We start from the raw sequence: 27,648 nt of genomic DNA, 5'->3' as shown, positions 1-27,648 counted from the left end.
AAGTACATTGCACTTTCTGGGTTTTCTGCATTCAGTGTGTGCGTGTGTGTGTGTGTGTGTGTGTGTGTGTGTGTGTGTGTGTGTGTGTGTCTGTGTGTCTGTGCGCTCGCATGTGCATGTGCACATGGGCATTCGTGATGCTACATCAGATGAATTCCCTCCATAACAGAGACTCACAGGCTGTCACTCAAGCATCCTGAGAGCCTTTAACATCACACACTCACTCTCCCACAGTTCTTGTGTCTTTACAGAGCTGTAGGGAACAAGTGGCGAAGAGGTACACTCCAGTTGTGGTGAGGCAAGAACAAGGTTTTGTGACTCCAATTGGTGCAGGGACATGGCAGGATCAGTGTTGGGACCTGGGTTAGGGTCAAGGGGTCCATCTCCTCTTGTCCGATTCCAGTACGAGTCCAACACGGTGGTGTACTGGTTAGTACATCACCCCCATTAGTCCCAGTTTGAATCCCACTCCTGCGGTTGAAGCCTTAACTAAGGTCTCTAACCTGAATTCAGTAAGAATTCCCACTTGGACTGATAGGTAAATTTTTGTAGCTCCATAAATGTACCATGGTAACTCTGCGTTGGATAAATGTACTAGTTAAAGAAGTAAATGCTGCTTCCTATTCAGGGGTGCGTCTAAAGGGGTGGCATGGGGTAGCAGCCGGCCCCCCAAAAATATGATTGGCCCTCCGTTTCCCCCTCAACACCATTGGGCTACGGTATTGTCAATCTGACAATGCTGAACGCCATTGGACCAGAGCGCTGTCAATCGCTGCCTGATTTGCAATGCAGAATATCAGCACCACATTTTTTCAACAGGAGGAGAGACACGAGTCGACCATAGACCATGTCTCTGTTCATGGTATGAACACACTGAATTATATATTTTGAAATATGTCATTCTCTGCTGCAATAATTTCTATAGGTGAACTCCAGATAACGGCAACAGTAGTGAGCGATGCATCTTACCGAAGGAGGAAGGCTACTGAAGCCTCGATTGCCCTAGTAAAGACAATCCTCGCAGGTAAAACAACTTCAAAAGCTCCCTAGAGTCCCATTATAATATTACGTGGCTAGTTAGTTAGCTTAGCTAATGTGACTTTGGTAGACTTCCCGTGCCCCACCTCGACCGGTCCTTGCCTCGCCCCCGTGCCACCTCATTTAAAAAATCCTGAAATCCCCCCTGTTCCTATCTGCATGGCTGTTTCTGGCTTGTTTCTTGCTGACCTTATCTGGATTTAACCAAGGTTGCTGGAAGACCTATTGAGCTTTGACCGGTCAGTAAAGAGATCGTGTGTGTACATCATGTCTCAAGTAGGAATTTCGACTAAATTACACAGCGCAACACTTTGGCCTCTTTGCCTTGAGTTCAGTTCACTGAGGAGACATCACTGGAGGGAGAATGCGCTGTAAATGTCAATGTACACTTAGCTGGAGCCTTTACACCAACTCAGCAGAATGAAGTACAGCACGGCACACGCTAATGATTTCATCATATGCGCCGTTCAAGCTGAGCCATCACAGCATTGGCGCAACATTCCTCTATCCAGCATGCCATGAATGTGAATCCCAGGGTGGGGACGAAACATCAGCGTTAAACACGTCCTTTCAATAATGCACTAGAGAAAAATGCTTTCTGCACTTCATTTTAATACCACGTTATTGCGCGGTCACTGGTTCAAGTCAACTTAAGACCCAAAAATAGACTTGAGTTTAACACAGAGTGCCTGGACACGCTCAGTTCATGGCCTTTTAGAGAGTGCGGTCAGGTCATGTTGTTGCACCGAGAGCTCTGTTCACCGTCACCGTCTTTGTGAGCCACCATATATAATTCATGTTTGCACACAGAGTACATGCAGAGAAGAGTGTGGAAGCAGACACTGTATGTGTTTGGACTGTTTTTGGCTCATATGTGTCAGGGAACCCCACACGTGGCTTGAGGACTCAGCTCTCAGACGCTTTGCTGAAAAGGATGTTGACAAATTAGAGTAAAGGGAGGGGGGGCGGGGTGGATCTGGGGTTTGAGTCCCGCATGGGGTGCCTTGCGACGGACTGACATCCCGTCCTGGGTGTGTCCCCTCCCCCTTCAACCTTACACCCTGTGTTGCTAGGTTAGGCTCCAGCTCCCCGCAACCCAATATGGGACAAGCGGTTCAGACGGTGTGTGTGTGTGTGTGGGTGGGTAACGGTATGAATGAGAACACTGCAGCCTGTGACACACACACAGAACTAGGGACATGCCAGCCTGAGAATTTCACTACAAATCTGATCTGAACCTGCAGAGGACCTAAGGATACATGTACAGTGCTGCTTGAAAGTATATGAAGCCTACAGGGGTGGACATTATTCCTGTAAAAAAATTAAAAAAAACATAAGGTCTTCATCTTAAATCTTAAAATAAAGATAAAATTAATAAATGATTATTTACACCCTGACTCTATTTACCTACTTGGTTTAACCAATGCAATTTGGGCTTCACTTTATTTTAGTACCTGCACAACTTGGTTCTGTGGTTCTCATTAAATAACCATTTTATGGTAAAACTAAGGGATACCAGGGTTCAAAGACTTTCAAGCAGGAATGTATGTGTATTGTTAGGTCCCCTATAAGTTTAATGCCTCCATCATTCCGAGGAGTCAAAAGGGTTTCCATGTGAAGCAAGATAGCCTCGATTTGGACCAGCATCAAGTTCTTGAATTTTTTCGTGAGGCAAATATATATATTACATAACATTCAAGGCATTAGTAGTCATGAGAGATTTTATGAACTTTTCATGAATGTATGTGCTCCACTAAAATCCTGACATCACTGATTAAAAATTCATCAGGAAATTGATGTGTTCTTCCTTATAAAGAGAATAGCAGAGAACTCAAGCAGCCAACAGGTTGTCTTTGGCGGGACACAGGGTGCATAAGCGCCGTCTCTATTTTTAGGTGCAGTCAGCTGACAGGTCAGAAAACAGTCCTACCTTTCGCACCCTTACAGATGGTGTGTGTGAGCCATACATAATTCATTAAAGAGCTATTTACAGCCTGACCTGGCCCATTCATCAATGAGCCCTCCCCACCCACCCGTACCCCGGCTGCACGTTGCAGCCGAGGCTCCAGTTTTATCTGTAATGATGATAAAAATCCTGCTCCATGTAAACGGCCCCCTGCGGAAGGGAGCACCACGGCGTCGCCATATCACTTCTTTCTGTCAGCCATCGGCAGTGCGACACCGCCTACCGGGCTGGTTCCAGGGGGGTATCAAGCAGTGTGGCGCCGGGGGAAAACTATCGTACTTTCACCGTAAAATGCTTCCACCTGCATTCTAGCAAGTGACATTGTTGACTGTGCAGTGGAATATGGAGCCCCCCCTCCGGCACTCCCTCCACTACCTTTGTCCCTGCAAACTGTGATTTTAATATGCTTGCCACGAAAAAAATTCCAGCACTTTCTTGAACATAAATAATTTTATTTCCCCTGATGCTTTTTTCCCCAGAAAATATTCATTTATCTATTCACTCCATTTTGACTTATGTGGGCTGTGCTCCTGTAAGCCTCCAGGAAAAAGATTTCAGAAAATCCCCAGGGCTGCTCCCAGCACCTTTCAGGTGGATTTAAGTTATGAGCAGAGGAGAAGAATCAGATTGCTGGTAAATTTATTATTAATATTAAATTATTGACAGTATGACACAATGGAACATCTCTGGAAATTTGCTAGTTATACTCCATTACCTACATCACCCACATTGCCTGCACTCCATGAGTGACCCACTCGCCTGAACTTCCTCCATTCACCAGGGACACAGGTTACCGGTTGCCACTGGTCTGCGCAGAGCCACCACCTGCTTGCTTGATCTGATCCCATCATCACTCCTTCAGAACATTTCCCCTCAACTCTCTTCCTTCATCTTTACAATCATCAACTCCTCACTCTCCTCTGGCTGTTTCCCAGCTGCCTTCAAAACCACTCTAATTTCAACTCTGTTAAAAAACCCTCCCTGGACCCCAATCTGGTTGAAAATTACAGATCGGTCTCTCTCCTCTCCTTCCTGTCTAAAACCCTAGACCTGGCGGCCTGTGAGCAACTGTCTGATTTCCTCGCCCGAAACCATCTTCTCGATGGTTATCAGTCTGGTTTCAAAGTTGGTCACTCCACTGAGACTGCCCTTCTGGCGGTATCTGACGCTCTCCAAGCTGGTAGAGCTGCCTCCCTCTCCTCGGTCCTCATCTTCCTCGATCTGTCTGCAGCGTTCGACACTGTTAATCACCAGATTCTACTCTCCTCTCTTAACCAGCTTGGGATCAAAGATGCAGCACTAAGATGGTTTGAGTCCTACCTCTCTGACAGATCCTATAAAGTGGTCTGGCGGAGCTCTCGTTCTTCTCCTCTGCCTCTCTCAACCGGTGTTCCGCAGGGCTCGGTATTGGGTCGTCTTCTTTTCTTGATCTACACCTCCTCCCTCGGTCCGGTCATAACCGCCCATGTGTCACGATCTGTCAATCAAACTGGACAACTCACTCATTTTCCCTAGCTCCTTTGCTAAGAGTCTGGGAGTAACGACTGATGCGAGTCTGTCATTCTCTCAACATATCGAAACCATAACCCGGTCCTGCAAATATATCCTGCATAATATTCGTAGGATCCGTCCCTACTTCACTACTGACTCCGCCCAACTACTTGTCTAGGCCATGGTGACTTCTCATCTGGACTACTGCAACTTTCTCCTGTGCGGCCTTCCTGTTACTGCCATCAAACTTCTGCAGCTTCTACAGAATGCTGCACGAGTTGTGTTTGATTTGCCAAAGTGTTCCCATGTATCTCCTCTACTCATTTCTCAGCACTAGCTTCCTATAGCTGCCTGAATTAAATTCAAAACCCTGGTTACTGTGTACAAATGCATCAGTAAAACTGCTCCCAGCTATTTACAAGACTTAATCAATTGCTACACCCCAGCCAGGCCCCTTTGCTCGTCTTCTTTTGCTCGTTTGGTGGTCCCGCGCACAAAAGATAAAGCTCAGAGGTTCTCGGTCCGTTGTGGTGGAATGACCTCCCCCTGTCACTCAGAACTGCGGAAACTCTGTATATATTCAAGAAGGGCCTGAAAACTCACCTTTTCCAGATCCACACACACACACATTTTCAGAACCGCTCGTCCCATACGGGGTCACGGGGAACCGGAGCCTACCCGGCAACACAGGGCGTAAGGCCGGAGGGGGAGGGGACACACCCAGGACGGGACGCCAGTCCGTCGCAAGGCACCCCAAGCGAGACTCGAACCCCAGACCCACCGGACAGCAGGACCGTGGTCCAACCCACTGCGCCACCGCACCCCCCCTTTTCCAGATCCACTTCACCCAAAATCTCTCCAGCTCATTTACAGTGTAACTGTTCACACATCATAAATCCATAAGCATCCCCAGATACAACCTTTATTCAGTCACTACTCTGGCATTGTACTTGCTTATTTGTGTATCTTATGATATTTAAAAATTGGTGGGAGGGTATTGGCATTTGTCTATCCTGATTTTTATGCACCTACTCGAATCATGAACCTCGGTGCAGCAAGTGGCAGGGAACAAACTAGGTTTGCTTGAGACTTTCATATCTGCAGCTATGTCTCGTTCTCTTAATGTAATATGTAAATTGTACTTTTGCTGAGATGTATGTCACTTTGGACAAAAGCATCTGCTAAATGAATAAATGTAAATGTAAATGTAAGTAGTTAAAAACATCATCAAGTCATTTCATTGAGATGCCAGACACAATTGTTCTCACAGAAGGTGTAAGGAATGGAACGTTATAGGGTGACAAGCCTTAGAGAATTATTAATACTGACCACTGAGCCTTCAGCTTAGTCACTTGTTTGCTATTGCACGTTTTCTAACAGTAGTTCATATTTTGCTCAAGACATACAAGTTCTTTCTAACTGCTGAGGACCTTTAAATGTTGAATTTTTGGCAATGATACTCTGTGCACCATGAAAGAAGGCAAAGGTAAACCACTTTCATTCCCTTCCCTCCTGCAGAAGTCATGCATATATTTGCCAAAGATTGATGTATTTTCCATGCTGATCCCTGCTGCAACTGGTATAACTAATGAGGCTGATGAAGAGGGGAATCCTTTACCCTCCTCAGCTATAGCCGTACTGCTGTCAGTGACCCACTGCAAAAGAACCCCTCCAAAAACACTCAGCTGGAACTTCCCAAAAGAATGGATGGCCTGATCCTTCTCCAGCCTGGGTTACAAGGTTATAGGAGGAGGTGGGTGGAGGTTCATTTAGTGCAACTGGCAAGCTGTGCTCTGCTCGGTGTGCTTAGCCTCCATCTTTTACTCCTCCAGGCCTTCCTGCACGTGGATCACACCACCACCGCCTTCAACCATAAAGGCCCACCAAGTTCCAGACTCAACCAAGGGAGCAGTTTAACAGAGCATGTAATGATGGGTTAACAGAAACACACCCGGACTTGGTCAAGATCTGAACGAAAAGAAGCTGCTGCAGTATTTTCCATACTCAAAGACACAACTCAGTAAGAGGACATTACCTCTGCTTGGTCTTCTTGTAGCATTCTAAATACTGCCACAGTTTACTGTAGAGAGAACATCACGTGGCAATGGGATGGCTTCTCACCTACCATGTGGGAAAGGTCGGTATTGAGGAAATCATATGCATTACTTCTTGATTTTGTCCAAAGAGACAACCTGGTTTGACTACTGATAGGATCATCCCCACCCAACCTAGGCCCCAGCAAAATAACAGAGCTGGATCAGGAGCTTTTATACAACATCATCCTCCCCAATCTAGTGGTGATTGATTGTACACTCCAGCCATGAATACATGAGTACACACACACCTGCTGGCATGGACAATGACATAGATGTTGGGAGTGCAGAGAAGCGGTCTCTACATCGGGAGCCTTCAGCCATTGGCTGCTTTCAACATTTTGGCAAGGGAAGGACTGCAGTTTTTTTTTGTTTTCACTAGAAACATCACATGGAGAACATTTAGGATTTTAAAATCAATAAAGCATATTTACAATTCAAAGTGTCCAATCATCTGACTTTGCTGGAGATTTAGCCAGGGTCAAGAAACTGGAAGCAGAATATAATCAATATACTTCTTGCTGAGGTGCTATTCATGTATGACAAATTAAACATTGAATTCCCCAGATTCTGCTTCGACACTAAAAAATATTTTTTTGAATAAATCAAGAACGAGAAACACCTCTACTCTCAAGTTTTGCCTCCTCCCAAGCAAAGTACATGATAGTGTTTTACTTTAATCCCTTTTACCCGGAGAGGATGTGGAGGAAAGACGAGTCTGGTTTGAATCAAGGCCTATCTCAATGCAACTGACATGATCTCCCAGTGCTGCTGTGGAGTTCCTCCCATACTCCAAAGATGTTTTTCAGACGAGATGGTGAAATAGTCTGTTGTGTGGATGAATGTGTGCGAAGACAGACTTGCATCGTGACCGAGAGTACCCTGCCTCACATCCTTTGTTTCTGGGCTTGTCTCTGCACCACTGCGACCCTGATTTGCATGAACAGTCACTGAGGTGAGTGACTGGAGGTAATGAGTCTACACACTTTCTATTTGTAGATGTAGAATTGTCAACACTGGCTGCAGAAGGGAAATTGCTAAATAAAAGTATGGATTAAAGTGGCAGAAAGAGCTATTATCATAAAGAAAGAGGTCTCAGAGACGACAGTTATTTCCTCAGCCTTCTTCTCGCAGACCTTTCTTAAATATTGCATTGGAAGGCAAAAGGAAATGCAGAAAAGCTGTCAGATGTCAAGAGTGATGAACAACCTTGTTAAAGGTTCTCTGGGTCACTGTGAGGTGGAAACACTGGTCACGGGGGAATAGATAGATTGTTTTGCCAGCATCTGGTACAACTCCCTCTCCAAGATGAGCAGGGACGCAAACCCTCCCCATGTGCGTAGAGACCCTGGGGGTCCTCTCAGGCAGCTGCAGGAGACAGAACGAATCATTTGAAACTGCAAGCAGCTGTTTCTTAGCGAGAAAGTAGCCATTTGCTCACCGAATGTCCAGCTGCAAATCTGGTGCTCCAGCACTCTAAGACGCACCGCACGCCCACATAGGACTGATCTCGTCGATAAAGCATCCTGCAGGTGTTCTGAGATGGCCGTCTTCTTAGAGACTAACTGTGTCCTTCACCGTCTTCACTGCGGGTCCTTCGTATTACTCACACTTACTAATTATGGGTGGCATGGTGGTGCAGTGCACAGTGCTGCTCTCTCAGAGTGTGTGATGGTATGTGTTTTTAACTGCCACCCAATCTGTGTGCGGTTTGTATGTTCTACCCACGTGAACATGGAGGGGTAGTGCAGATCTAGCAATGTAAATCACCTTGGATAATGGCGATAAACAGGGTAAAAGTCAGGTAAATATTACATGGGTGCCTCAGCTAACAGGATAGTGTAGTAGTTACAGCTGCTGCTTTTGGACCCAAGCCTTACAGGTTCAATCCCCACCTCTGGATGTTATACTTGGCATTTTGGTCCAAACGCTGAAAATCTGAAAAGAGCTGAAAGGACCGCGTTTCGAATAAAACGGCGCAACCTGTAGAGGCTGTCGGAGCCCCCGATGCAGGGAGGAGTGCGCTCCTGCAGCGCTGTAGATCAATCGCCTCCCTCCACCACGCGTGCCGTTGAGAAACGGCATCTGGGATTGCAAGGCATAAATTGAGTTTTTTTCCGGGAAATGGCTTTTCATTTGGCAGGAAGCACGTAAAGGTGATGTAGGGCATCCTCGCACTCACTGCAAAGCATCGTACGTGAGGGCAGAGCACTCTGCATTCCAATCATGTGCTCCCCTCTGGCTCGCGGTCCTACAGGAGGTGCGCTGTGCTGGACAGGGGGACAACGGCTCCAGGGAACATTTACCACATCTCGTCACCCCATTGCTCTCTCTCTTCCCAGGCGTCTCGGGCGGCTCATGGAAGACGAGTCTACAGGACCATCTCTGTGCTTTTTGAGCCCCACAGTTTGTGCAACTCAAACAGCTCAGCAGCTTTATGGACCGTGACAAGAGTGTCAGATCCAATTTACGTTCTGGCTTCTAGAGAACTCAATATCTGAGGCGTGCAGTGTATACATTGGTCTGCAGGGTCTCTTGCGTGGTTTTATAATGCTTCAGAACGAGGAAGTGTTAACAAGACACTTCTACACCCTCCTGCCACTACTCTCATTTTTTTTCCTTCTGCTCACCCACCAGCAGATTATGAATATCAGCTTGCTTGGTGCACAGCCCACCCCCCACACACACACAGTGTGGGTGAGACAACACACTCAAACTCAGTCCAAATTACAAAGCTGGCCACATACCGCATTACACAAGTGTTTCAATCACATCTTCTTTTCCAGGAACTACAAGCTTGTTCCAGAAGCTTCCGTCAACCTTCTGCCAGTCCTCCCCCCTCTCCACCGTCGCACGAGGACACGGAGTGTGAGGTGTTACTACAAAATTTGGCAAGTGCGTCTAATCAAGGGGAAATGATCATGTAGACAGAGGGGACAGCAGACAAGTGGGGAACCACAGGAATAGCGCATGTCTGCACATACATATGTAGACACACACACACACACACACACACACACACAAGCAATCCAGCCCAGGTGCTAATGCCCTGCTAGGGATTGATATATACACTCACACATCCACTATATACACAAATATATACAGTTTATTCCTACATAACACTCTATCCGGAAGACTTATAAATATAAGAACGTATAAGAATGTAACTTTACATACATGACAATAAAAGAGTGAGGCATCACATGTAACACATGAAAGAGACATCAAACATGGAACAAGAGCTGAAACAAGGACAAATGCAAAGTTAAATAACGGAGCAAATCCTGCGGTAAATCTAACAAAGGACCAAACTCTACGGACAGAGGTGCAAAAGCTGCATTCTGGACCTTATGGAGACCCCAACCTCGCTGAGCCGAGGGGCAATAAAAACTATTTACCGGCCCTGGGCATTTATGTCTCCTTTATTTATTGAGAGTGTTTCTTGAGAAACGCGAGGTCTAGACAACACCGCCCCCCCTTTAATGATTTTTGAACAGTGTGTTTCACAGGTCAGCGGCTCATGGAGGGAATTTAACACAGGCCACAGTGGCAGAGAACAGACTTCCACCTGTCAGCTCTAATCCACAGTAACGGATGAGCCGACGGCCGGACAGCCGGACGGGGGGGACCCCCGGGGGACCCCCCCCCCAAGACTCCCGTGACTGACATCCATCACTCAGACTTAATCCGGACGCGCAGGAGCTCGGCTGAGATAGGAGCTCGGTCGAGGAGAAGCATAAATAATGAAAGACACAGCAGGAGAGGCCGCTACCGCTGCGACTGCAATGGATGGCGTATGTCAGCAGTGACTTTACCGCGGTACCGGCGGGCTTGAATTACCGCAGCTCTCCGCTTAATTGGCACTAATTATCAGGCTGTGTAGCTCTGCTCCAGGTTTCTATGAATATATTTTGATTAAATAATTGCAACCTTGCTTTATTGCTGTCTTTGGTAACAGAACGCGCAGTGTATGCGCACTCGCCGTCCTCGCTGACTGTACGCATGCGACATCATCATGTCATATTGTAAATATCTTTTGCCGCTAGCCACACCAAACATCAGCTGCTCACGCAACAGTTCGCGCTCAACGGGTTTTCTGTGAACATCCTGCAAACGTTCCGTCGTGCACGCGCAGGTAGTCGGTAAGTTCCAAGACTGGCCACACAGCGGCTACTCGGAGAAGTTATTGACTTCGGCACGCGTAACGGGGTGGTCGCTCCGCTTGCAAAAAAAGTGGCCAGATACTTCCCTCTAGAGGTGAACCCAGGGAATCGCAGCCTGACATGTGGTTCCCGCCGTGCTGTGGGTTGCACTCCCCCCGAGCAGTGATTGCAGGATAGGCACTGGGGCTCGGGAAAGAGCTCCCTCTACTGGTGAAGGGGCAGAAGAGCACCGTTCTGACAAGCGGCGCAGCTGGTCCCTGTCAGCTGGCTGCTGTCAAATGGAGCAGTTCCCCAACAGAAACCACTTCTCCGTTCCCATCTTCCCGTCTTCCAGCCGGATGCTGGTTGCGGCCAGAAACCCCTTCCTGCTCTTCACCTGCAGCTCCAGCACTTTGCCCTGGAGGGTCTGGACATCACTGTACTCAATCTGGATGATGGAAAATGACCATTAGATGTGCTCACCGTGCTGCGCAAGTGGGGGATAAGACAGTGAAAGTCCAGGACAGCAGTGCAGACAGAAAAATGTGTGACAAGTGTGTGTGACATACCTGGAGACGCAGAGCTCCTGCTGTCGCTGTGTGGTGTGTGTCAGTGATGTTGCAGAAACGGCGCTCGCAGTGCTCAATGGATTCAGTTAGGTGTATATACCACGCTACTGTGATTTGAGCTTAGAGTGAGAGCTGCTTGGGCTGATCTTTGACCCCATCATAGAGATCTTTCATCACCTGCTGCTCAGGTAGCTGGAGCAACGATTTCATAGCATTCTAATAAAGCAATAAAAGGGCACAGCGGAGGGTGGAGCCCAGTAGGGTCACAGTACAGGTACGAAGGCCAGGTCCTGCTCCAGTAGGACCTAAATGGGCCAAATGCGAAGCGCACAACCTCCAGGCTCACATGTTCTAGGACTGCAGTACAGGACATGCCAGGAGGCATTTCAGACAGCATGATGTGGGGGGATGCCATCCCGTACCAGTTGGTTGAACGTGGGGTGGTAGTTATTCCGGACCACCCTAGTCTTCCTCTTGGAGCAATTCTCTGGGTCGGGCCGCAGTCGGGTCACCACATAGGTGTCAGGACACGTGCCGTCAGGTAGCCTCTGACCAGGACACACAGGTGAAACAGGAAGTTCACAGAGGGCAGCACACTCCCATCCCCCAGTGACATCTCCCACAGGAAGTGCTTCCTTGCTTTTGGTCTAAACAGAAATTTACATTTATTTATTTAGCAGACACTTTTCTCCAAAGCAACTTCCAATGAACTCTATGTAGTGTTACCAGCCCACACACCATATTCACCAAGGTGACTTACACTGCTAGATGCACTACTTACAACGGGTCACTCATCCATACATCAGTGGAACACACACTCCCTCTGTCACTCAGACATTCTAGGGAACCTGAACAGCATGTCTTTGGACTGTGGGAGGAAACCAGAGCACCCAGAGGAAACCCACCCAGACACAAGGAGAACATGCAAACTCTACACTGACTGAGTAGGGATCAAACCCACATCCTCTCGCACCACCCAGGTGCTATGAGACAGCAGTGCAACTTGCTGTGCCGATGTGCTGCCCACAAATCCATAATGCTTATGGTGTTTTCTTTATATTTACTATAAACATCATAAATGGAGGCATCGAGCAGGGCAGTGGTTACAGTCAGTGCCTTTTGGACTATAAGGTACTAAGCTCGAATTCCACCTCCTGCTGTAGTACCCTCAAGCAAAGTACTTTCCTTTTATTGCTACAATAAAAATTACCCAGCTGTATAAATCACTGTATGTAGTTTAGCATTGGAGAAAAGCATCAGCTATAAATGGATAAATATGGATGTTATATAAATAGGAAAAAATATATTTTGGTTTTCAGTCTCATTGGCTTAACATACTGTCAGGGGCTTTTTCTTACACAGAGAGCTCAGACACGTCAGGTACATTTATTATTATAATAATACATTGTGATATATCATAATATTACAAAGACTAGATAATTTGTGTGGAAAAGTAATTCTGGTCAGCAGAACGGACAAATTCATGTTTATTTGTAAAAGCGACACACGGACACATGAATGGGTCGAAGAGAAATGAAGGCATGGGGAGGGGAGGTGTGGGGGGGTGGGCTGGGTAAATGCTGAATATGAGGACTCACGATGTTCTTGAGATGTTTCACCAGCACGGACAGCTTGCGATCCCTGTAGGTCATGCAGAGCTGGACCTGAGGGGTGGTCAGCAGGACCGCATCTGTAAAAGAACACAGCGGACTCAAATCCCACACGACTGCTGGGGCTGCCACACTCTGCATCGTTGCTATGGTTACCCACTATACTCCCCTCGCAGACTAGTTAAAGGGAAAACCCACTTTTGGAGCCACCCCCACCAAGAATGTGACAGCTGGCAGAATGATTTAACTCCCAACAATACGTGAGTTGAGCACATGTGTATGAATCGAAGCTTCAAAGAGGGACAGCAGCTCAAAGCGCTTTGTGCAACAAAACAGGGTAAAGCTAAGGGGGGCTGAAATGGAAAATGAAATTCTGCATTCTTTTCAGAGCACAGCCAAACCTTTTCTGCTGGCTTTCGGTGCCATATCTGTCCGGGGACCGTCCAGGAACAAGCTGCACACAAATTCATTCTGTAGATAGAAGCCCAGAGATGAACGGCTCGGCTATTTCTCGCTATTTATGCGTACGGTACATTTAGAATAAAAATAATGGAAAAATATAGAATACAGAATAAAACGCTTGTCATACGCCTTTGCAGGGGCCGCTAAAGAGCTCCTTCAGGTATTTGTTCAGCAAGGTCATTCTCCGACTTGGGGTGAAGGACATCCTGTACCAGCCGGGGAACCTGTGGAGCACAGGGTTCACAGCAGATCCGTTCAAACCTTGGAATAACAGAGAGAGATGAGAACATCAAATTGGACGTGACCTTTCACCTCTCTCACCCACTTACTGTGGCAGCATGGACTCTACGAACAGCCTCTGCAGCGCTTTGTGGATCGTCTCAAACTGGCTGAAGGTCTTCTCACTGATCAGATACCCATCCTCAATTATTACCTTGAGCTCGTAGATCTATGTGAACCAAAACAGTGTGTGTTTATGACAAAGGTCCTGTTTCAATTTCTCTTCAGAAAAGGGTTAAAGTTATTAATCAGGGCTCTGCACAGGACAAGTATATTGGACCATATGGAACATATTGGAAAGACGAAAATATGTAGAGGTCAAGGTGTAAAATGATGTAAATCTTAAAGTAAGACAGTCAGGAAATCATGTGAAAGGAAACAAACTAAAAAATGAGATAAGCATAAAGAAATTGCCCAAAATAGCAAGATATTGGGTCTATTTTGCTTCCTCTTTTTTCCAAATCTGGCACATTTTTATCTAGTGAGAAAACAATTTCATAACAAAAATGCAGATGACAAACTTATTGATGTCACATGGTTCCTTTATTACACCAGTGATCGCTTTATTTTGTTATCAGATTTCTTAAGATTTTACCTTAATTTATTGTTCGCCTGTCCGTTGGACAGGTATAAGGACAACTCTACCTGTCCAACTATGGAAATGTACCTATTTTGAACATTTGCACAGCTATTAATGTTAAGTCCTGTTGACTGATCACTTTTTTAAAACACAGAAAAGAGATTTACCACTTCTCTGCCCTTCGTGGTGTACTTCTGGATGACAGCCTCCTGGATGTTGGTCCTTGGACTCACCCTCGTGGCCTCAACAGCCAGCCGCTGTCTACCGGGCAACTGGCCCATGTTATGGATCAGGAAGTTGATCTTGACCGGTAGGCTGTTCATGCTCTCCTCAATCATTCTTGGGGGGGACAAAGGAAAGGTACGAGAGGCACTCATATCAGCCAGGCAGTGCTTTAGGGTTAAGGTTAGACATGCAAATGTGGGCCCTGTGGTTGCACCCTGACCTTGGTTATTAAGTGCCTGAATTCACTGTATTTTTTGTTAATCACTTCTCTTGGTCAAGATCACCGTGGTCCAGAGCCTATCCCAGAATCACTAGGTCACAGGGTACAAGACAGTAGGGTACATCCTGAATGGAATGCCAATCCATCACAGGGAAGCCACACACTCACACGCAGGCATTTAGAGTGTCCAATCCTTCCAATCTGTCTGTCTTTGGACTGTGGGAGGAAACCCATGCAGACATGGGGAGAAAATGCAAACTCCACACAGACTGAGCATGATTTAATCTTACGCCCACGTGTAGTGAGGCAGCAGCAGTACACACTGGGCCAAATGCTTGAATTATTGTATCCAAATTGATTCAACATAAAATATGTTTACATTAAGGAAAAGCAAGAGCGTTTAAATTTTTTTAGATAAACGTGTACTCCGAACAGTACGTAATTGCTGCTTGAACCTCGCACAGTGGACATGCCTTCAACTTTTGGTTATGCTCATGAACTCAGAACAGGCAAAAAACTGCAGTGCAGGAATTAGGGTGATAAATCGCAATAACAGTGCAGGCAAGACTATCTTCGAGCTTCAGACTCAAACACAGCCTGGAATTTTTAAGGTGCAAGAAAAATGCTTTTTAATTTAAGGTGTGTCCAGCCTTGCTCATGGTGTTTTTGCAAGAACGTTTAACATCACTTATTCAGATTACAGAGGTATTTCAAAGTAAATGAGATGAATGAAAATGTTTGCTCCATCATATACTCTAAGTGTTTCAAGTGCTTTGGTAAAAAACACAAACAATTGTCCAGAACTGGGAAACTGACCCTCAGACCCTTGGGGGTGTGAACCTGCTTAGAAATGTGGTTCCCTGAAAATCACATCTTGTGCTACAGTGAGTGTGTACCTGGTGAAGTACGAGGTGGCCTCAAGTTCCGAGTCCTGAGGTCGCAGATGGTTGTGGACATACTGCAGATCCTGGCTGTCCTTCATCTCCGGCATCCCAGCCCCAAGCATCTAGAGTGCATGGGCCAATGTGACAGGAAGTTATTCTCACACTGCAACTCTCATCGAGATATTGACAACAAACAAACTGTGCGTTACTATTATTTTGAACCGCAGGCTATCAAGATCAGTGGTGTGTCTGGCTGGATAGAGCTCAATTTGCCATCATTTCATCGCTAAGTGTTGCAGAATTCTAGGCTAGTGTTCAGCTGTATTGTGCTGATGGGGCATTTTCTGGGATTCCATGAACTATGGAGTGTAATCAGGGGTAATTGGATTGTTCTGGTGCATCCTGGAATGTTCCCTGGGGTTTTCTTACCAGCTGCAGCAGGCTGAGAACCAGAGCGGCACGTTTCCGGATTCCATTGTAAGCCTCACAGCACAGCTCCACGAAACGGTGAAAGCGCTGGGGTTTTCGCCCTCCCCCCGTGATGAAGTGCTGCATCTCCGATGTGAAGATGAATGGACATCGGTCTCTGTGGGACAGCAGGTAAGGTAAGGAAACCCCGGTTACAACATCTACTTCCACACAAAGAGCAGTCCTCGGCGAAAACCTCAGAGGGACACATTCGACTTCTTGCCTCTTGATGGTGCCAAATGTCTGGGCATTTCCCATGATCTTTCCAAAGTCGATGTGGAACATGTGGCCGCTGTGCTTCAGCATGATGTTGTCATTGTGGCGGTCACAGATGCCCAGGATGAAGGTGGCCACGCACCAGCCAGCACAAGAGTGTAGGAAGTTCACTACAGCCTGAGGGCAGAGCAGGACAGAGCAATGCTGGGCTTGACCTTTCGAGCCTTCTCACTATTTCAAACCCTTAGCTTGAGGACTTCTTCAAATCCTACTGGACTGAGGACATGACAAGAGAGCCCCGCACAAGTGAAATCTAATGGGAAGAGCAGATCGTCAGCTCGTAGCTTAAATGTTTCTTTTCATCTTAAGAACATCATAATAAATTCTTTATGAACCTCCTCCCACACATTCATATTAATGCCTTTCTTGTTGGCTTGTGAATTTTTGATGCCTTATCTGGGATCTCTGAAACACACGAGCACCTCCTCGTAGGCCTCTTCCGTCCTGTTCCACATGTGGAACCACTTCTCCAGGGTGTCCTCCCTGAGAGCCCCGCCGAGACCCCACTCCTGCTGGATCTTGGCAAGGGTCACAGCTTCCGGTACCACCTCCACCAGCCCTGGAGCACAAAGACACACACACACGAACGCACACGCACAGACACACACGGAAAGGAAAACAAACATTGAGTTGTTTCACTTAAACCTTCACTTGTTCTTACTGGTACTGGAACCTGGAACCCATGACTCATAGCTGCACAGACACTCTCTTCTCATATGTGGGCATATTTTGAATAAAGGTAAAAAACACACAGCTGAGGGATAAGATGGACAGCAACTGGTCTTGTTCTGCTCCAGCCAGTGGGAGAAACAGCGAGGTAATATCTATGCTCATACCGTGGACATCTATGGTAACTGCATATTAATTATGAATTTTCATACTAACCCTGGTCTCTCCCAGTGGACAGGCACCTGTAAATGACCATGCGCATGTCCAGGCCGGCCTGCAGCCACACCCTGTCCATCACTCGCACGATTTGCAGCACCAACATGTCCTGCCGGAGGTTGTCCCCTGTCTGAGAGCAACAGCCTCCTTGAAACACAGCATTAACGATCCAAGCATCTGCAAAAACTGTCCGTTGAAGCATTTTTGGATTCGTGAAACTTCTAATATCACATTACCAAGGGTCTCACAATCAGGTTGCCATCTTGATCTCACATTCCTCTAAAAGTCACCAAGGTGCGCCACAATGGCACACATTACCTTGCAGATGACTCCAGTGTTCCTGCCCTGACTGTCAGCGTTGATGAAGGAGACCTCCAGGGGCAAAGAATTTGCATTGTAAAACGTGCAGGCCTGAAAAAAGAAACACCGTGAGCCTGAGAAGAATGTGTCTTGAAATGCATGAGGGAGGAGAAGCTGCAAAGCGGCAAAGCAGAGCTATTCCGTGAGAATCGCGGTACCTCTATGTCCACACCATCCACGAAGACGGCGGGATCCAGTGGCAGGCGACATGAGATGCCATCCTTGAAAAAGTTGCTGATGTTGATTTTCTCTTTGTTTAAGACTTCCTGTGGAGAGGAAGGGAGGTATGGCATGTCAAACAGTTTCACCGGGTGTTACTGCGTCAACTGCGACAACAGAGCACAGCTCATCAAATCTTTTACCTTCCTCCGGGACTTTTCCACCATGCGGATCTTATTTGCTGCCTGGGTGAGCACCTTGACCAGCCGCTGCTCATTCTCTAGCTCCTGCCTCAGTCGTCGGCCGCAGCAGTGCTTCAGGGCTGCCTGCACCTTGCTGTACCAGCTTCTGTAGTGGATGTCCTCCAGCACATCCTCCAGCAGCCTGCGGGCCATAAAGAAGCCTTCCTTTACTATCAGTCTTCCTAAGCCTCACTGCTTCTGAAGCGATGGTTTTCCAGTCTCGGTCGGCTACTGTGTGCAAAAGGTTCAGGAAGCTCTTAAGACTTTGAGCAAACTAATTTTATTCTATAGTTAACTACTTTGGATATCTCTCTAGAGCTGGAGTTGGCAGTGATCGCTGGAAAGTTAGCACACAATGTGGACTTCCAGAACTTCATCTGAGAGATCTGAACATTTGTGTACTATTGTGACCATCATACAGTCACAGACTGAGTCACTCAGCCAATTTAGCTGGAGATAAACTCACATTTGAACCCGGTCTGAGCCCGTACAAGGAAATCAAAGACCTCCTAACAGAACCATGACTGCTAGTCTTAACTGTGACCCCGATGAAAATGTGAAATCCTTACCCTGCTGTGAGCTCAGGGACAGCTTTGTTGGGAGTCGGGGACATCATATCCACACTGTCCCACCCCACCTGATACTCACCAGTAAAGCTGCTGGGCCACACGGACACTCTGCAGGGACCGTCTCAGAAGCAGCAGAACCAAAGGCCCGTCCAGCTCCCATTCCAGCTTTAGAGCCTGTAGGGGATTGAGGCCGAAGACGGTACATTGTGTTTTGACCTTGTCTCTGGCTGAGGCTCTTCTGAAATTGTGTTTTGGTTCCATGCATCTTTTTGACCAACTCACCTGCACTAGCTGAGGCAGGTACTCTTCCAATTCCTCATCAGAGAACTGCTGAACCTGTTGGATTGCCACTCCGCGGATCTTTTGGTCCAGGAAGCTGGGCAAACATTGTGGTACAGTCAATTGACTGGAAAATAATGCAACATTGACACACTGAGCTGTACAACTAGATCTGACACCAACTGTCCTTTCATATGGCTTTCACTTCAAACATCATGTAGTATTTTTTACAGACACTGTGGGCATAAAGAGGACATAGTGGAATTGCACCAGTCACTGAGAAGGAAGAGGGCGTCCTCTGGGTTCCGTAGTGGCCAGTGCTCCAGGATGGTGTAGATCTCTGTGAGATCCTCAGGGGCCCACCGAGGGGCACTGCCCAACAGGAGGTGTACGTAGGTGTTGTCTTCTGTGCAGAAGTGTCGTTTGTCCCACAAGAAGGATCTCTCATTTTCTGTCAAGCTGGGTTATAGGATATGAGGATGAATTTGGTTTTGGAAGCCCACACATGGCAGAGCAGGGATTCCATTTCCATGGTGTGTCCTCATTAATCTTTTAGGTTGGGAAGGAACTCACAGCAACAGGCAGTGCTTCTGAGAAACATCTCTGATCTTCTGCTGGAGCTCCTCAAAGGGGGGCATGGCAAGAATGGAGCCAGGGAGTGGGTTTGGCCAGTCGTATTTCCACCGATGTGTATCTGGAAAGCCGAGCTAGCAGGAGGTGAAAAAACAGCGGCAGGTGAAATGTGCAACCTTCAAAACTGCTGTGCACTTTGGAACCACGTAATCTTTAAGAATCTTTAAGTGCCCACTGTGTGAGTAGAATGTAAGTGGCGAGTAAAAACAGTGTGGTTTGAGTGGTAGGTATTAGTGAAAGTGATTTCTATTTTGTTAGTCAAAGATTCACATCACCTACTGAATGCTACATAACCCATATTTACACACACACACACACACACACACACACACACACACACACACACACACACACACACACACACACACGCACACTGTCTGAAGCCGCTTGTCCCAAGCGGGGTCATGGCGAACCAAAGCCTAACCCAGCAGCACAGGGCGCAGGGCTGGAGGGGGAGGGGACTCCAGTCCGTCGCAAGGCACCCCAAGCAAGACTCGAACCCCAACTCACTAGAGAGCAGGATCCAGCCAAGCCCGCCACGCCACCGTGGCCTCCCAACCCATATTTATATGAAATAAATTTCTAGAAAATTATTAAAAAGTACTGAACGAGAAGACATCGCTTTCCACCTCCAGCCAGCAGGAGGCAGTCATATTCACCTCTAGAATGACCCCCGTGGCTTGTCTGTGGCTGTCTGACACTGCAGGTACTGGCAGAGCAGTCAGTTCAGGGAGCATGGACATGCTGAGCAGGACTGTGCCACTGACCAGTGTCCTGCACAAAATTGAGTGATGGTCAAAACCGTGACTTTGATGTGTGTGTGTGTGTGTGTGTGTACAGTAAATAAATATAGTACATTGAAAAAGTGCCATAAGTCAGAAGAGACATAAGCAGGACCACTGTCATTGACATCAAATTGGTCTCAGAGTCGGTGCTAAATCCCTCATATTACAAACCATGACACAGTAACAAAGGGCATGGTGTTATTTATGGTGTTAACATCATGTAAATGATGTTGATGATGATGATGAAGATGATGTACATCCACAGTGTGGCTCTGTGCTCATTTTTACTGACTTTTTTACTGGCAGTAGGTAGCATAGTGGTTAGAGCTGTCTTTGGTCTTAGAGATCACAGGTCCAAATCCCACTTCCTGCTGTTTGTACCCTGAATTGCTCCAGTAAAAATTACATAGCCGTATAAATGGGTAAACCAGTGTGAGTGGTTTAACGATGCAAGTCACTTTGGAGAAGAGCATCAGATAACTGAACAGAAGAAATTGTAAGGGCCACAATGTGACCTGCCTCTTGCTGAAGAGGGGCAGGACAGCCCAGCTAAGCAGTTCCGGGCTTTTCCCCTTCTTAGAACCCAGCAGGCGAAATGTCAGCATGGATTCATAGGGCAGCTTCTTGATCTGAATGGGAAAAACCATCCTGAAAACAATGAGGGGACACATCTTGTGGACAGAACTGAGAAAAGCCTGGTGGATCACATGAAAGGTGAGATGAACTTCAAATGCAGGGAAGAACATCAGATGGTCTCACATTCTGCTGCACTGCAGCTTGTTGCCCAGAGACAAGGCTGTGGCGATGTTCTCCGAGAGTGCCGTCTCACACAGCTCCTGGGAGCCGTACGTCAGCTTGCAGGAAATGGAGAAGAAATCAAAGCTATAAATGGGGAGAGGGGGGTGTTAAAGTGAACTCTATAAAGAGGCCGAGGTAGTTAAAGTGGTAAAATCCATGTCTAAACATAGTCTGAAGTCATTTCTCTAATCATAGAATTTATTGCATCTGCTGCACGGTCTTCTGATTGATTGCCTGCTTTCTTCTGGCAGATTAAGCCCTGGTAGCTCTAAATCTTGTTCCCTCTTCAGCTGTGGCATTTTTACAGCAGGCCTGAAGCTCTTCCACTTCATCACTTTCAGGAATATAACATCTCTGAGACAAGGCTCTGGATCGCACCTGCTGAGCCAGGTTGACTTCACCCTGTAGAGCGCGGCAAGGTCCAGCTGGAGCACATCCTCGTGATGGCTCACGTTGGCCTTGGGTCGAGTGGGGAGCACCTCCTCGCTGCCAAAGTCAGACTCGAAATTTGAGAAGAAGGTGTGCAGCAGCTTGCGCAAGGCCTGATGGAGCTCCAGGACCCCTGAGGGGTTTGATTAAGGCATGCTTAGTGCACTCTACCCTCCGAATGGCTGTCACACACATATAAACACACACACAGTCATTCACAGACACACGCTAAACCAGCCAGCCAGTCATGAGAAAAGTCAATGTCTGAACTGCACTCCCGCTTGTTGGTGATGTATTTGGTCATATTTAGGCTTTTAAATGAAGGCTCTTACTTGTCTCACACTCAGAGGGATCCTGGGGAAAAAAAAGGCACTCATCAGGTGTCAGTCATTTCTCTACAGAGACACTGTATTTGAAAGAGTTTTTATGAGTGTTTTTTGGTGATCTAGAAGGAGTATTACCGGGTTCAGAGGTATGACTCGCTGGATTTCAGCAATGCCATCCTCCACTTCTCTGGATGACACGTTGCTCAGGAAACTGCAGATACTTTGTACTTCCTCCACGATCTGCTTCATATTAGTCCCACACTGCAAGGACGACCCAAAAAGCCAACAGCACCAAAGCCCAATTATCATGTGGTCAAAGGTTTGGAACGCAAACATGGAAACCTGAAGCTGCCTGGTTCAAGCACCAGAACCTGGTGTAGTACCACTGAGCAAAGTACTCACCCCGAATTAAATTAATAATAAAATATCCAACACTACTTTGAATAAAAGTGTTGACTAAAGGATAAATTAATAATGAGATATATTCTTAGGACAGGCTGAATGGAGCACTTTGGTCTGAGGATGGTCAGGATGACTGAGTCTTTCCAACTAACCTTACTTCTCATCATGTGTTGCACCTCTTTGCTGTAGCTGTTCAGCTGGTTTTCCAATATGCTTCTTCATAGGAAAGGAAACACAACACATATATGATCTTTTTCATATCGACACGGGGTCAGAAACAGTATCTTGTTGCTCAGAAATTGTTGACGTGACATTTGCAATGTCAATAGCAGTAAACAAAGGCACATTTACCTTGATGTATTGAATATGTAAGCAAAACCCATCAGGTGAGTCATGGTGAAAGGATGCTTTTCATCTTCACCCTTCAAGGCAAGCATTGTTTTATTTATTCAGCCTTAAGGAATGAAATAAACCTCCTGCAGCCTTTAAATTTCCATCAGTGGAGCCAAGAGTTTTGCAGAAAAGAGCTGGACTTCATTGAACACATGACAAGTTTTATTTATTTTCTCTTTTAGTTTCCTACCATTTATCCACCAAGGGCATGTTCATCCTCATCTCCACTCACATTGTCAGAAACCACTGGGGCAAAGCAGGGTCACGGCAAACCGGAGCCTAACCCAGCAACACAGGACGCAAGGCTGGAGAGGGAGGGGACACACCCAGGACAGGACACCGGTCCATTGCAAGGCATACCAAGCAGGACTCGAACACTAGACCCACTAGAGAGTGGAACCTGGCCAAGCCCACTGCACTGCCTTCATTTGTACTCTTACATATTAAATCAAGTCTCTTCTTGGACTGTGAGCACAACATTTCAGAGTTTTACAAACCACAAACGGGCACAGACTAATTCATCAAACAGTGACTTTTGGCCATCCAACTTTTTACAGTTTTTCTTTTTGCTAACTTACCTTCAACCTGGAGTACATGTTGGTGCTGCCCTGCAAAACTAGTGTACTGTACAGTTTAATGTGAATAATGGCTGTAGGTTCAAATTCCACCTCCAGCTGTAGTACCCTTGAGCAAGGTATTTACCCTATATTGCCCCAGTAAAAATTACCCAGCTGTGTAAGTGGGTGAATAATCGTCAGTAGATTAACATCATAAGTCGTTTGGTGAAAAGCGTCAGATAAACGACTAGCTGTGTGATGGAAGGTCACTCTGAGGGTAAAAGTCCAGCTGGAAAAATATTTGACCAGCATGTCTAGAAGGATTAAAAAGAGACTCACATCGCGAGCCAACTCGTTGTTCACGGCATCCCGGCGCAGGAGCCTCAGCGGAACCTCCATGTGCTGCTGCTGGAACCTCTTCGCACTTTCATGGTTCCCGAAAATTTCACCACTGAGAACAGAGCCGATAGGAAACACAGCCGCTGCGTGCCTTACAGTATGTTCAGCACTTTCTGGACTAACAAACAGATCGAAAACATAATGTAAATTGAATGTCTGAATGCTGTGTTATTTATCTGATAGTCAAAGGGCTGTTCCGCTTCATGAAACACCCCTTGACGGAAGAGGTACTGTAATGGTTGAGAATATGGATTTGAAACCTGAGGAGTACCAAGTCTCGAGAGCCCTTAAGCAAGATACACACAAGTTGTTCATAATTCATTGCTTTCACAAACAGGCACGATACCACAAAAGGTTATCAAAGGTCACCGTGCTGAATCGAATTTACAGTGCATCATTCTTCGTCAGTTCAAAATTCACCACGCATTTTATTTTTTTACTTTTTGAGGAACTCCTCTGAGCCGCAGATCTTCAGAAAGTACTGCTCATTGCGTGCAGGGCTGATGTCCAGGATGTGGAGCAGACCATCCAGCAGATTCCCCACAGTCCAGCTCGCTGCACGAGAGAAAACATGAGACATTAAACACTTAAACAAACCTGAGCATCAGAACTTTGATCCAGCAAACAGCCATAAATGCCCAGCAGCTACAAAATAATTACTCTCAGTGAAGAATTAAATACACTAAATAAATGTATTATATAGGTCAAATTATACCGTGTAAAGATGTAAAATGCAGTTATAAAGTATAACTTTTTAATTTTTTAATAATGAGTTACTGCATTGCTGCAAACTGATGTTTGGAAAACCAGGTCTCAGAGATGTGAATGTTAGCAATTTAATAACTAGGGCATACTACGGTACAGCATGGTGACACAGCAAGTAGCGCTGCTGCCTCACAGTGTCTGGGTGATGCTAGAGAACATGGGTTCAATCCCCGTTCAGTCTTTGTGGAGTTTGCAAGTTCTCCCCATGTCTGCCAGGTGCTCTGGTTTCCTCCCACAGTCCAAAGACATGCTGTTCAGGTTCCCCCAGTGTGTGAGTGACAGAGAGAGTGTGTTCAACTGATGTATGGATGAGTGATCCAGTGTAAGTAGTGTATCTAGCAGTGTAAGTGTGTGGGCTGACAGTAACACTACATAGTATTCATTGTAAGTCATTTTGAAGAAAAGTGTAAATAAATGTAAAACATATTGTTGATGTAATGCACTCTTTGTATTGTTCCCTGAGACGCCTAGGAGAAAAGCGTCCACTAAATGAATACATGTAAACGTAAACATAAATGTACTGAAAAATATTTCCGTAAATATAATCTATATGTATTTCACGGTTTTTATGTAGGCCTACTATTTCTGGAAAACCACAGGTGAAGCACAGTTGTCATCAATGAAATAGTTCCCAAAATAATGTCCTATTAAATAACTGATCATCTGAGAGTGTGACCTGCGATGGTTAGTGCACGTGAACTCTTAGTTCAGAACAGCCTGGTGACATACAGTTCACGGTACATTTGGCTGAAATAAAACGCCATATCCCCAGCCAGCACTCTGGGACTAAGGGCGGAAATGGTCAGGCCTACGATCCGGACCGCAAGGCCTCTCGCCTCACCAGGGGTGCTGCGACAGAGCTGGTAGGGCAACTGGTCAGTGGTGACGTTCACGTTCACCTCAACGTTCTGCAGCAAGTCGACGTGAAGAGGCAACACGCGACCCCACGCCAGCCCCGCGCTCCACATCCCATCAGCATCGCTGTGCTGGGAAATCAGTCTTGGGGGAGTAGAAAAAATAAAAAGTATGAACATACTTTCTGTCATAGGATTAATCTTATAGCTTTTTCAATGCTTATTTGTAATATATTTATTAATATTTCAGTGTATATCTGTCACACCTTAAGTACACTTTGAATTTATTCCCGTGAATGACATGTTTTCTGGTTACAAGTCAATGCCAGTACACCATTAGCTCCATGTGTTGATTATTTGTTTTATTATTTGTTAGTGGGGGGCATGGTGGCGCAGTGGGTTTGACCGGGTCCTGCTCTCCGGTGGGTCTGTGGCTCGACTCCTGCTTGGGGTGCCTTGCGACGGACTGGCGTCCCGTCCTGGGTGCGTCCCCTCCCCCTCCGGCCCTGCGCCTTGTGCTGCCGGGTTAGGCTCCGGTTCCCCGCGACCCCGTTTGGGACAAGCGGTTTCAGATGGTGGTAGTAATGGTATTTACCACTCTTCAAGCCATAGTGAAAGACCCCAAAATGATCTCTCACTAACAACAGAGATTAAGAGAAAATTCTTTTTGTTTCTGGACAGTATTGTGGAGCAGTGGGATGGATCGCCATCTACGCATTGGCTCTTACTTGGATGTGGACTTGCAGAAGTCAGCAAGCCTTCTGCTGTTGCCTTGTGGGGTCTCGCTCAGCTTTATGCTCCAGTTTGTCTGGGGGAGAACAAAGCAGTGAACACACTTCCAGATGTAACACCCGACAGGAAATCGCTCCTCCAACTAGCGCTGCTGGTTCTCCATCGAAATCCTTCATTCCACCACATCACATGATGTCACCCCTGCCCCTTCCTGTAGACCACGTGAGTTCACTCCCACAGAGAACAGCCTCGCCTTCCGGTTGTACCGTAGTGTTAGTGTACCTGAGCGGGGCTTTTCCGAATGATGACACTCACGTTTGTCTCTGTAGTGGCTCTGGTCAGCCTTGAAGGAACAACAGGAAGGTCCACATTGCAGGAGAGCCGTTTGCGAGGCTCAGAGAGCTGGTCGCTGGTGGCCCGCCTACGGGGAGGCTTCGGAGGGACCTTCGGAGGCTTCTTGGGCCTCTCTTCGGGTTCACCAGCCCTGGCGCCTGACCCCGCATTCACCCGAGGTGGAGGAGAAGGAGGCTTGGTCTGGGGCTCAGAACGCGGCAGTACCTGGGGCTGAAGGGAGCCGTACATGTCCAACTCGTTGTCATCTACGAACGCAGAGATGTCCAGAGCAGCAGAGAGGGCCATTTCCAGTTGGTTGTCGAGGGGCAACGGAGGGCCTCTGTCTCCACACCGCACTGCCGGAGGGTCGCCCTGATGACGATCCATCGATGCCAAAAGCTAAGAATGTCCTACCGAAGTGTCGGTGCACTCGCTCATCCTTTGACTCGTCGCCTGTAGGGAAACCGAAGAAACCGAACCGTTTCTTTGTTCAGAGGCCAAAGTGCCTTTACAAAAGTCTTGGTAAAATCTGGAGTAGAAGGAGAAAAGAGTGATGATTGCGAAATGCCTGTAACGCGAAACGAAGAACGCTGAAGCGCACACGATATTTAAAGTACCAGTTCATGTCACCGTGGAGCATGGTGAAGAACACGGTCAGTGAAAGGACAGGCGAACAGAAACAGCAGTCACACAATTGCTGTGACTAATAATTAACTCCAGTAAAAAGCTCCAACCGACAGTTCATTTTGAATGCAAACACGATCACGTTTTCTCCACCTCTTCCTTTCCCTTCCCGCCTCTTTCATATGAACTGTATACCAGCGGCTGCATTTAACGTTTCTGCATACCGTGCTGCCAGCGAGTAGAGCGCCCAGACCTTTGAACAATGACCTGTGTTTGTTTTCACCACACTCAGTTATTCAGTGTCCAGAGCTGGACGCTCCTTTTTTTTACTCTTGCTGCTTTCAGAGGTGAAAAAAACTTTTTTAAAGCTGTTTCACACCTTAGGGGGTGCTGTGGCGCAGTGGGTTGGACCGCAGTCCTGCTCTCTGGTGGGTCTGGGGTTCGAGTCCCGCTTGGGGTGCTTTGCGGCGGACTGGCGTCCCGTCCTGGGTGTGTCCCCTCCCCCTCCGGCCTTACGCCCTGTGTTACCGGGTAGGCTCCGGTTCCCCCGTGACCCCCGTATGGGACAAGCGGTTCTGAAAATGTGTGTGTGTGTGTGTTTCACACCTTAATAAGGGTATCTTATTTTGTTGCCCTGTAGATTGTTGTCAGCTTCGGTCTCCAGTTAGTTTAGGTAAGACACGTAAGTGTAATCATTTCCAAACATAATACTTGACTTCATATACTAGATGCAATATACACTCTATGTGTACAGTATCTATACTTCAAAAAATACATAAATATGTATATATTTAAAATCTATAAATATACTTATAAAATAT

The 27,648-nt window shown here is 46.7% G+C and overlaps 1 protein-coding gene across 1 annotated transcript; it reads right to left on the bottom strand.

Annotated features, from left to right (window-relative positions):
* Positions 1 to 9,792: 9,792 nt before the first annotated feature.
* On the bottom strand, positions 9,793 to 26,649 carry pik3c2g (phosphatidylinositol-4-phosphate 3-kinase catalytic subunit type 2 gamma). The gene is made up of 32 exons (XM_018747178.2): positions 26,186 to 26,649; positions 25,867 to 25,946; positions 25,126 to 25,283; positions 23,960 to 24,074; positions 23,460 to 23,571; positions 22,522 to 22,592; positions 22,323 to 22,386; positions 21,904 to 22,029; positions 21,775 to 21,796; positions 21,392 to 21,575; positions 20,975 to 21,097; positions 20,735 to 20,863; positions 20,090 to 20,204; positions 19,371 to 19,504; positions 19,068 to 19,256; positions 18,801 to 18,894; positions 18,598 to 18,692; positions 17,911 to 18,091; positions 17,707 to 17,814; positions 17,507 to 17,599; positions 17,189 to 17,318; positions 16,726 to 16,862; positions 16,251 to 16,420; positions 15,989 to 16,145; positions 15,572 to 15,681; positions 14,398 to 14,569; positions 13,701 to 13,819; positions 13,499 to 13,595; positions 13,311 to 13,380; positions 12,898 to 12,989; positions 11,722 to 11,847; positions 9,793 to 11,178 (listed from the first exon to the last, which is right to left on the bottom strand). Exons 1-32 carry the CDS (start codon positions 26,588 to 26,590, stop codon positions 11,026 to 11,028), a joined length of 4,131 nt encoding a protein of 1,376 aa, XP_018602694.2. The 5' UTR covers positions 26,591 to 26,649; the 3' UTR covers positions 9,793 to 11,025.
* Between the last annotated feature and the right edge of the window lie 999 nt (positions 26,650 to 27,648).

This window comes from Scleropages formosus, chromosome 2 (assembly GCF_900964775.1).
Source record: "Scleropages formosus chromosome 2, fSclFor1.1, whole genome shotgun sequence".
In the NCBI taxonomy this organism is placed as follows: Eukaryota; Metazoa; Chordata; class Actinopteri; order Osteoglossiformes; family Osteoglossidae; genus Scleropages; species Scleropages formosus.
This window is presented reverse-complemented; position numbering and strand designations above follow the sequence as displayed.

Coding starts and splice junctions, on each gene's coding strand:
- pik3c2g (XM_018747178.2), bottom strand. CDS start 26,590: ATGGATCGTCATCAGGGCGACCCTCCGGCAGTGCGGTGTGGAGACAGA. Junction 21,098..21,391: donor AAGTCAACCTGGCTCAGCAG/GTGCGATCCAGA, acceptor CCCCATTTATAG/CTTTGATTTCTTCTCCATTT. Junction 13,596..13,700: donor GTAGAGTCCATGCTGCCACA/GTAAGTGGGTGA, acceptor TGTGCTCCACAG/GTTCCCCGGCTGGTACAGGA.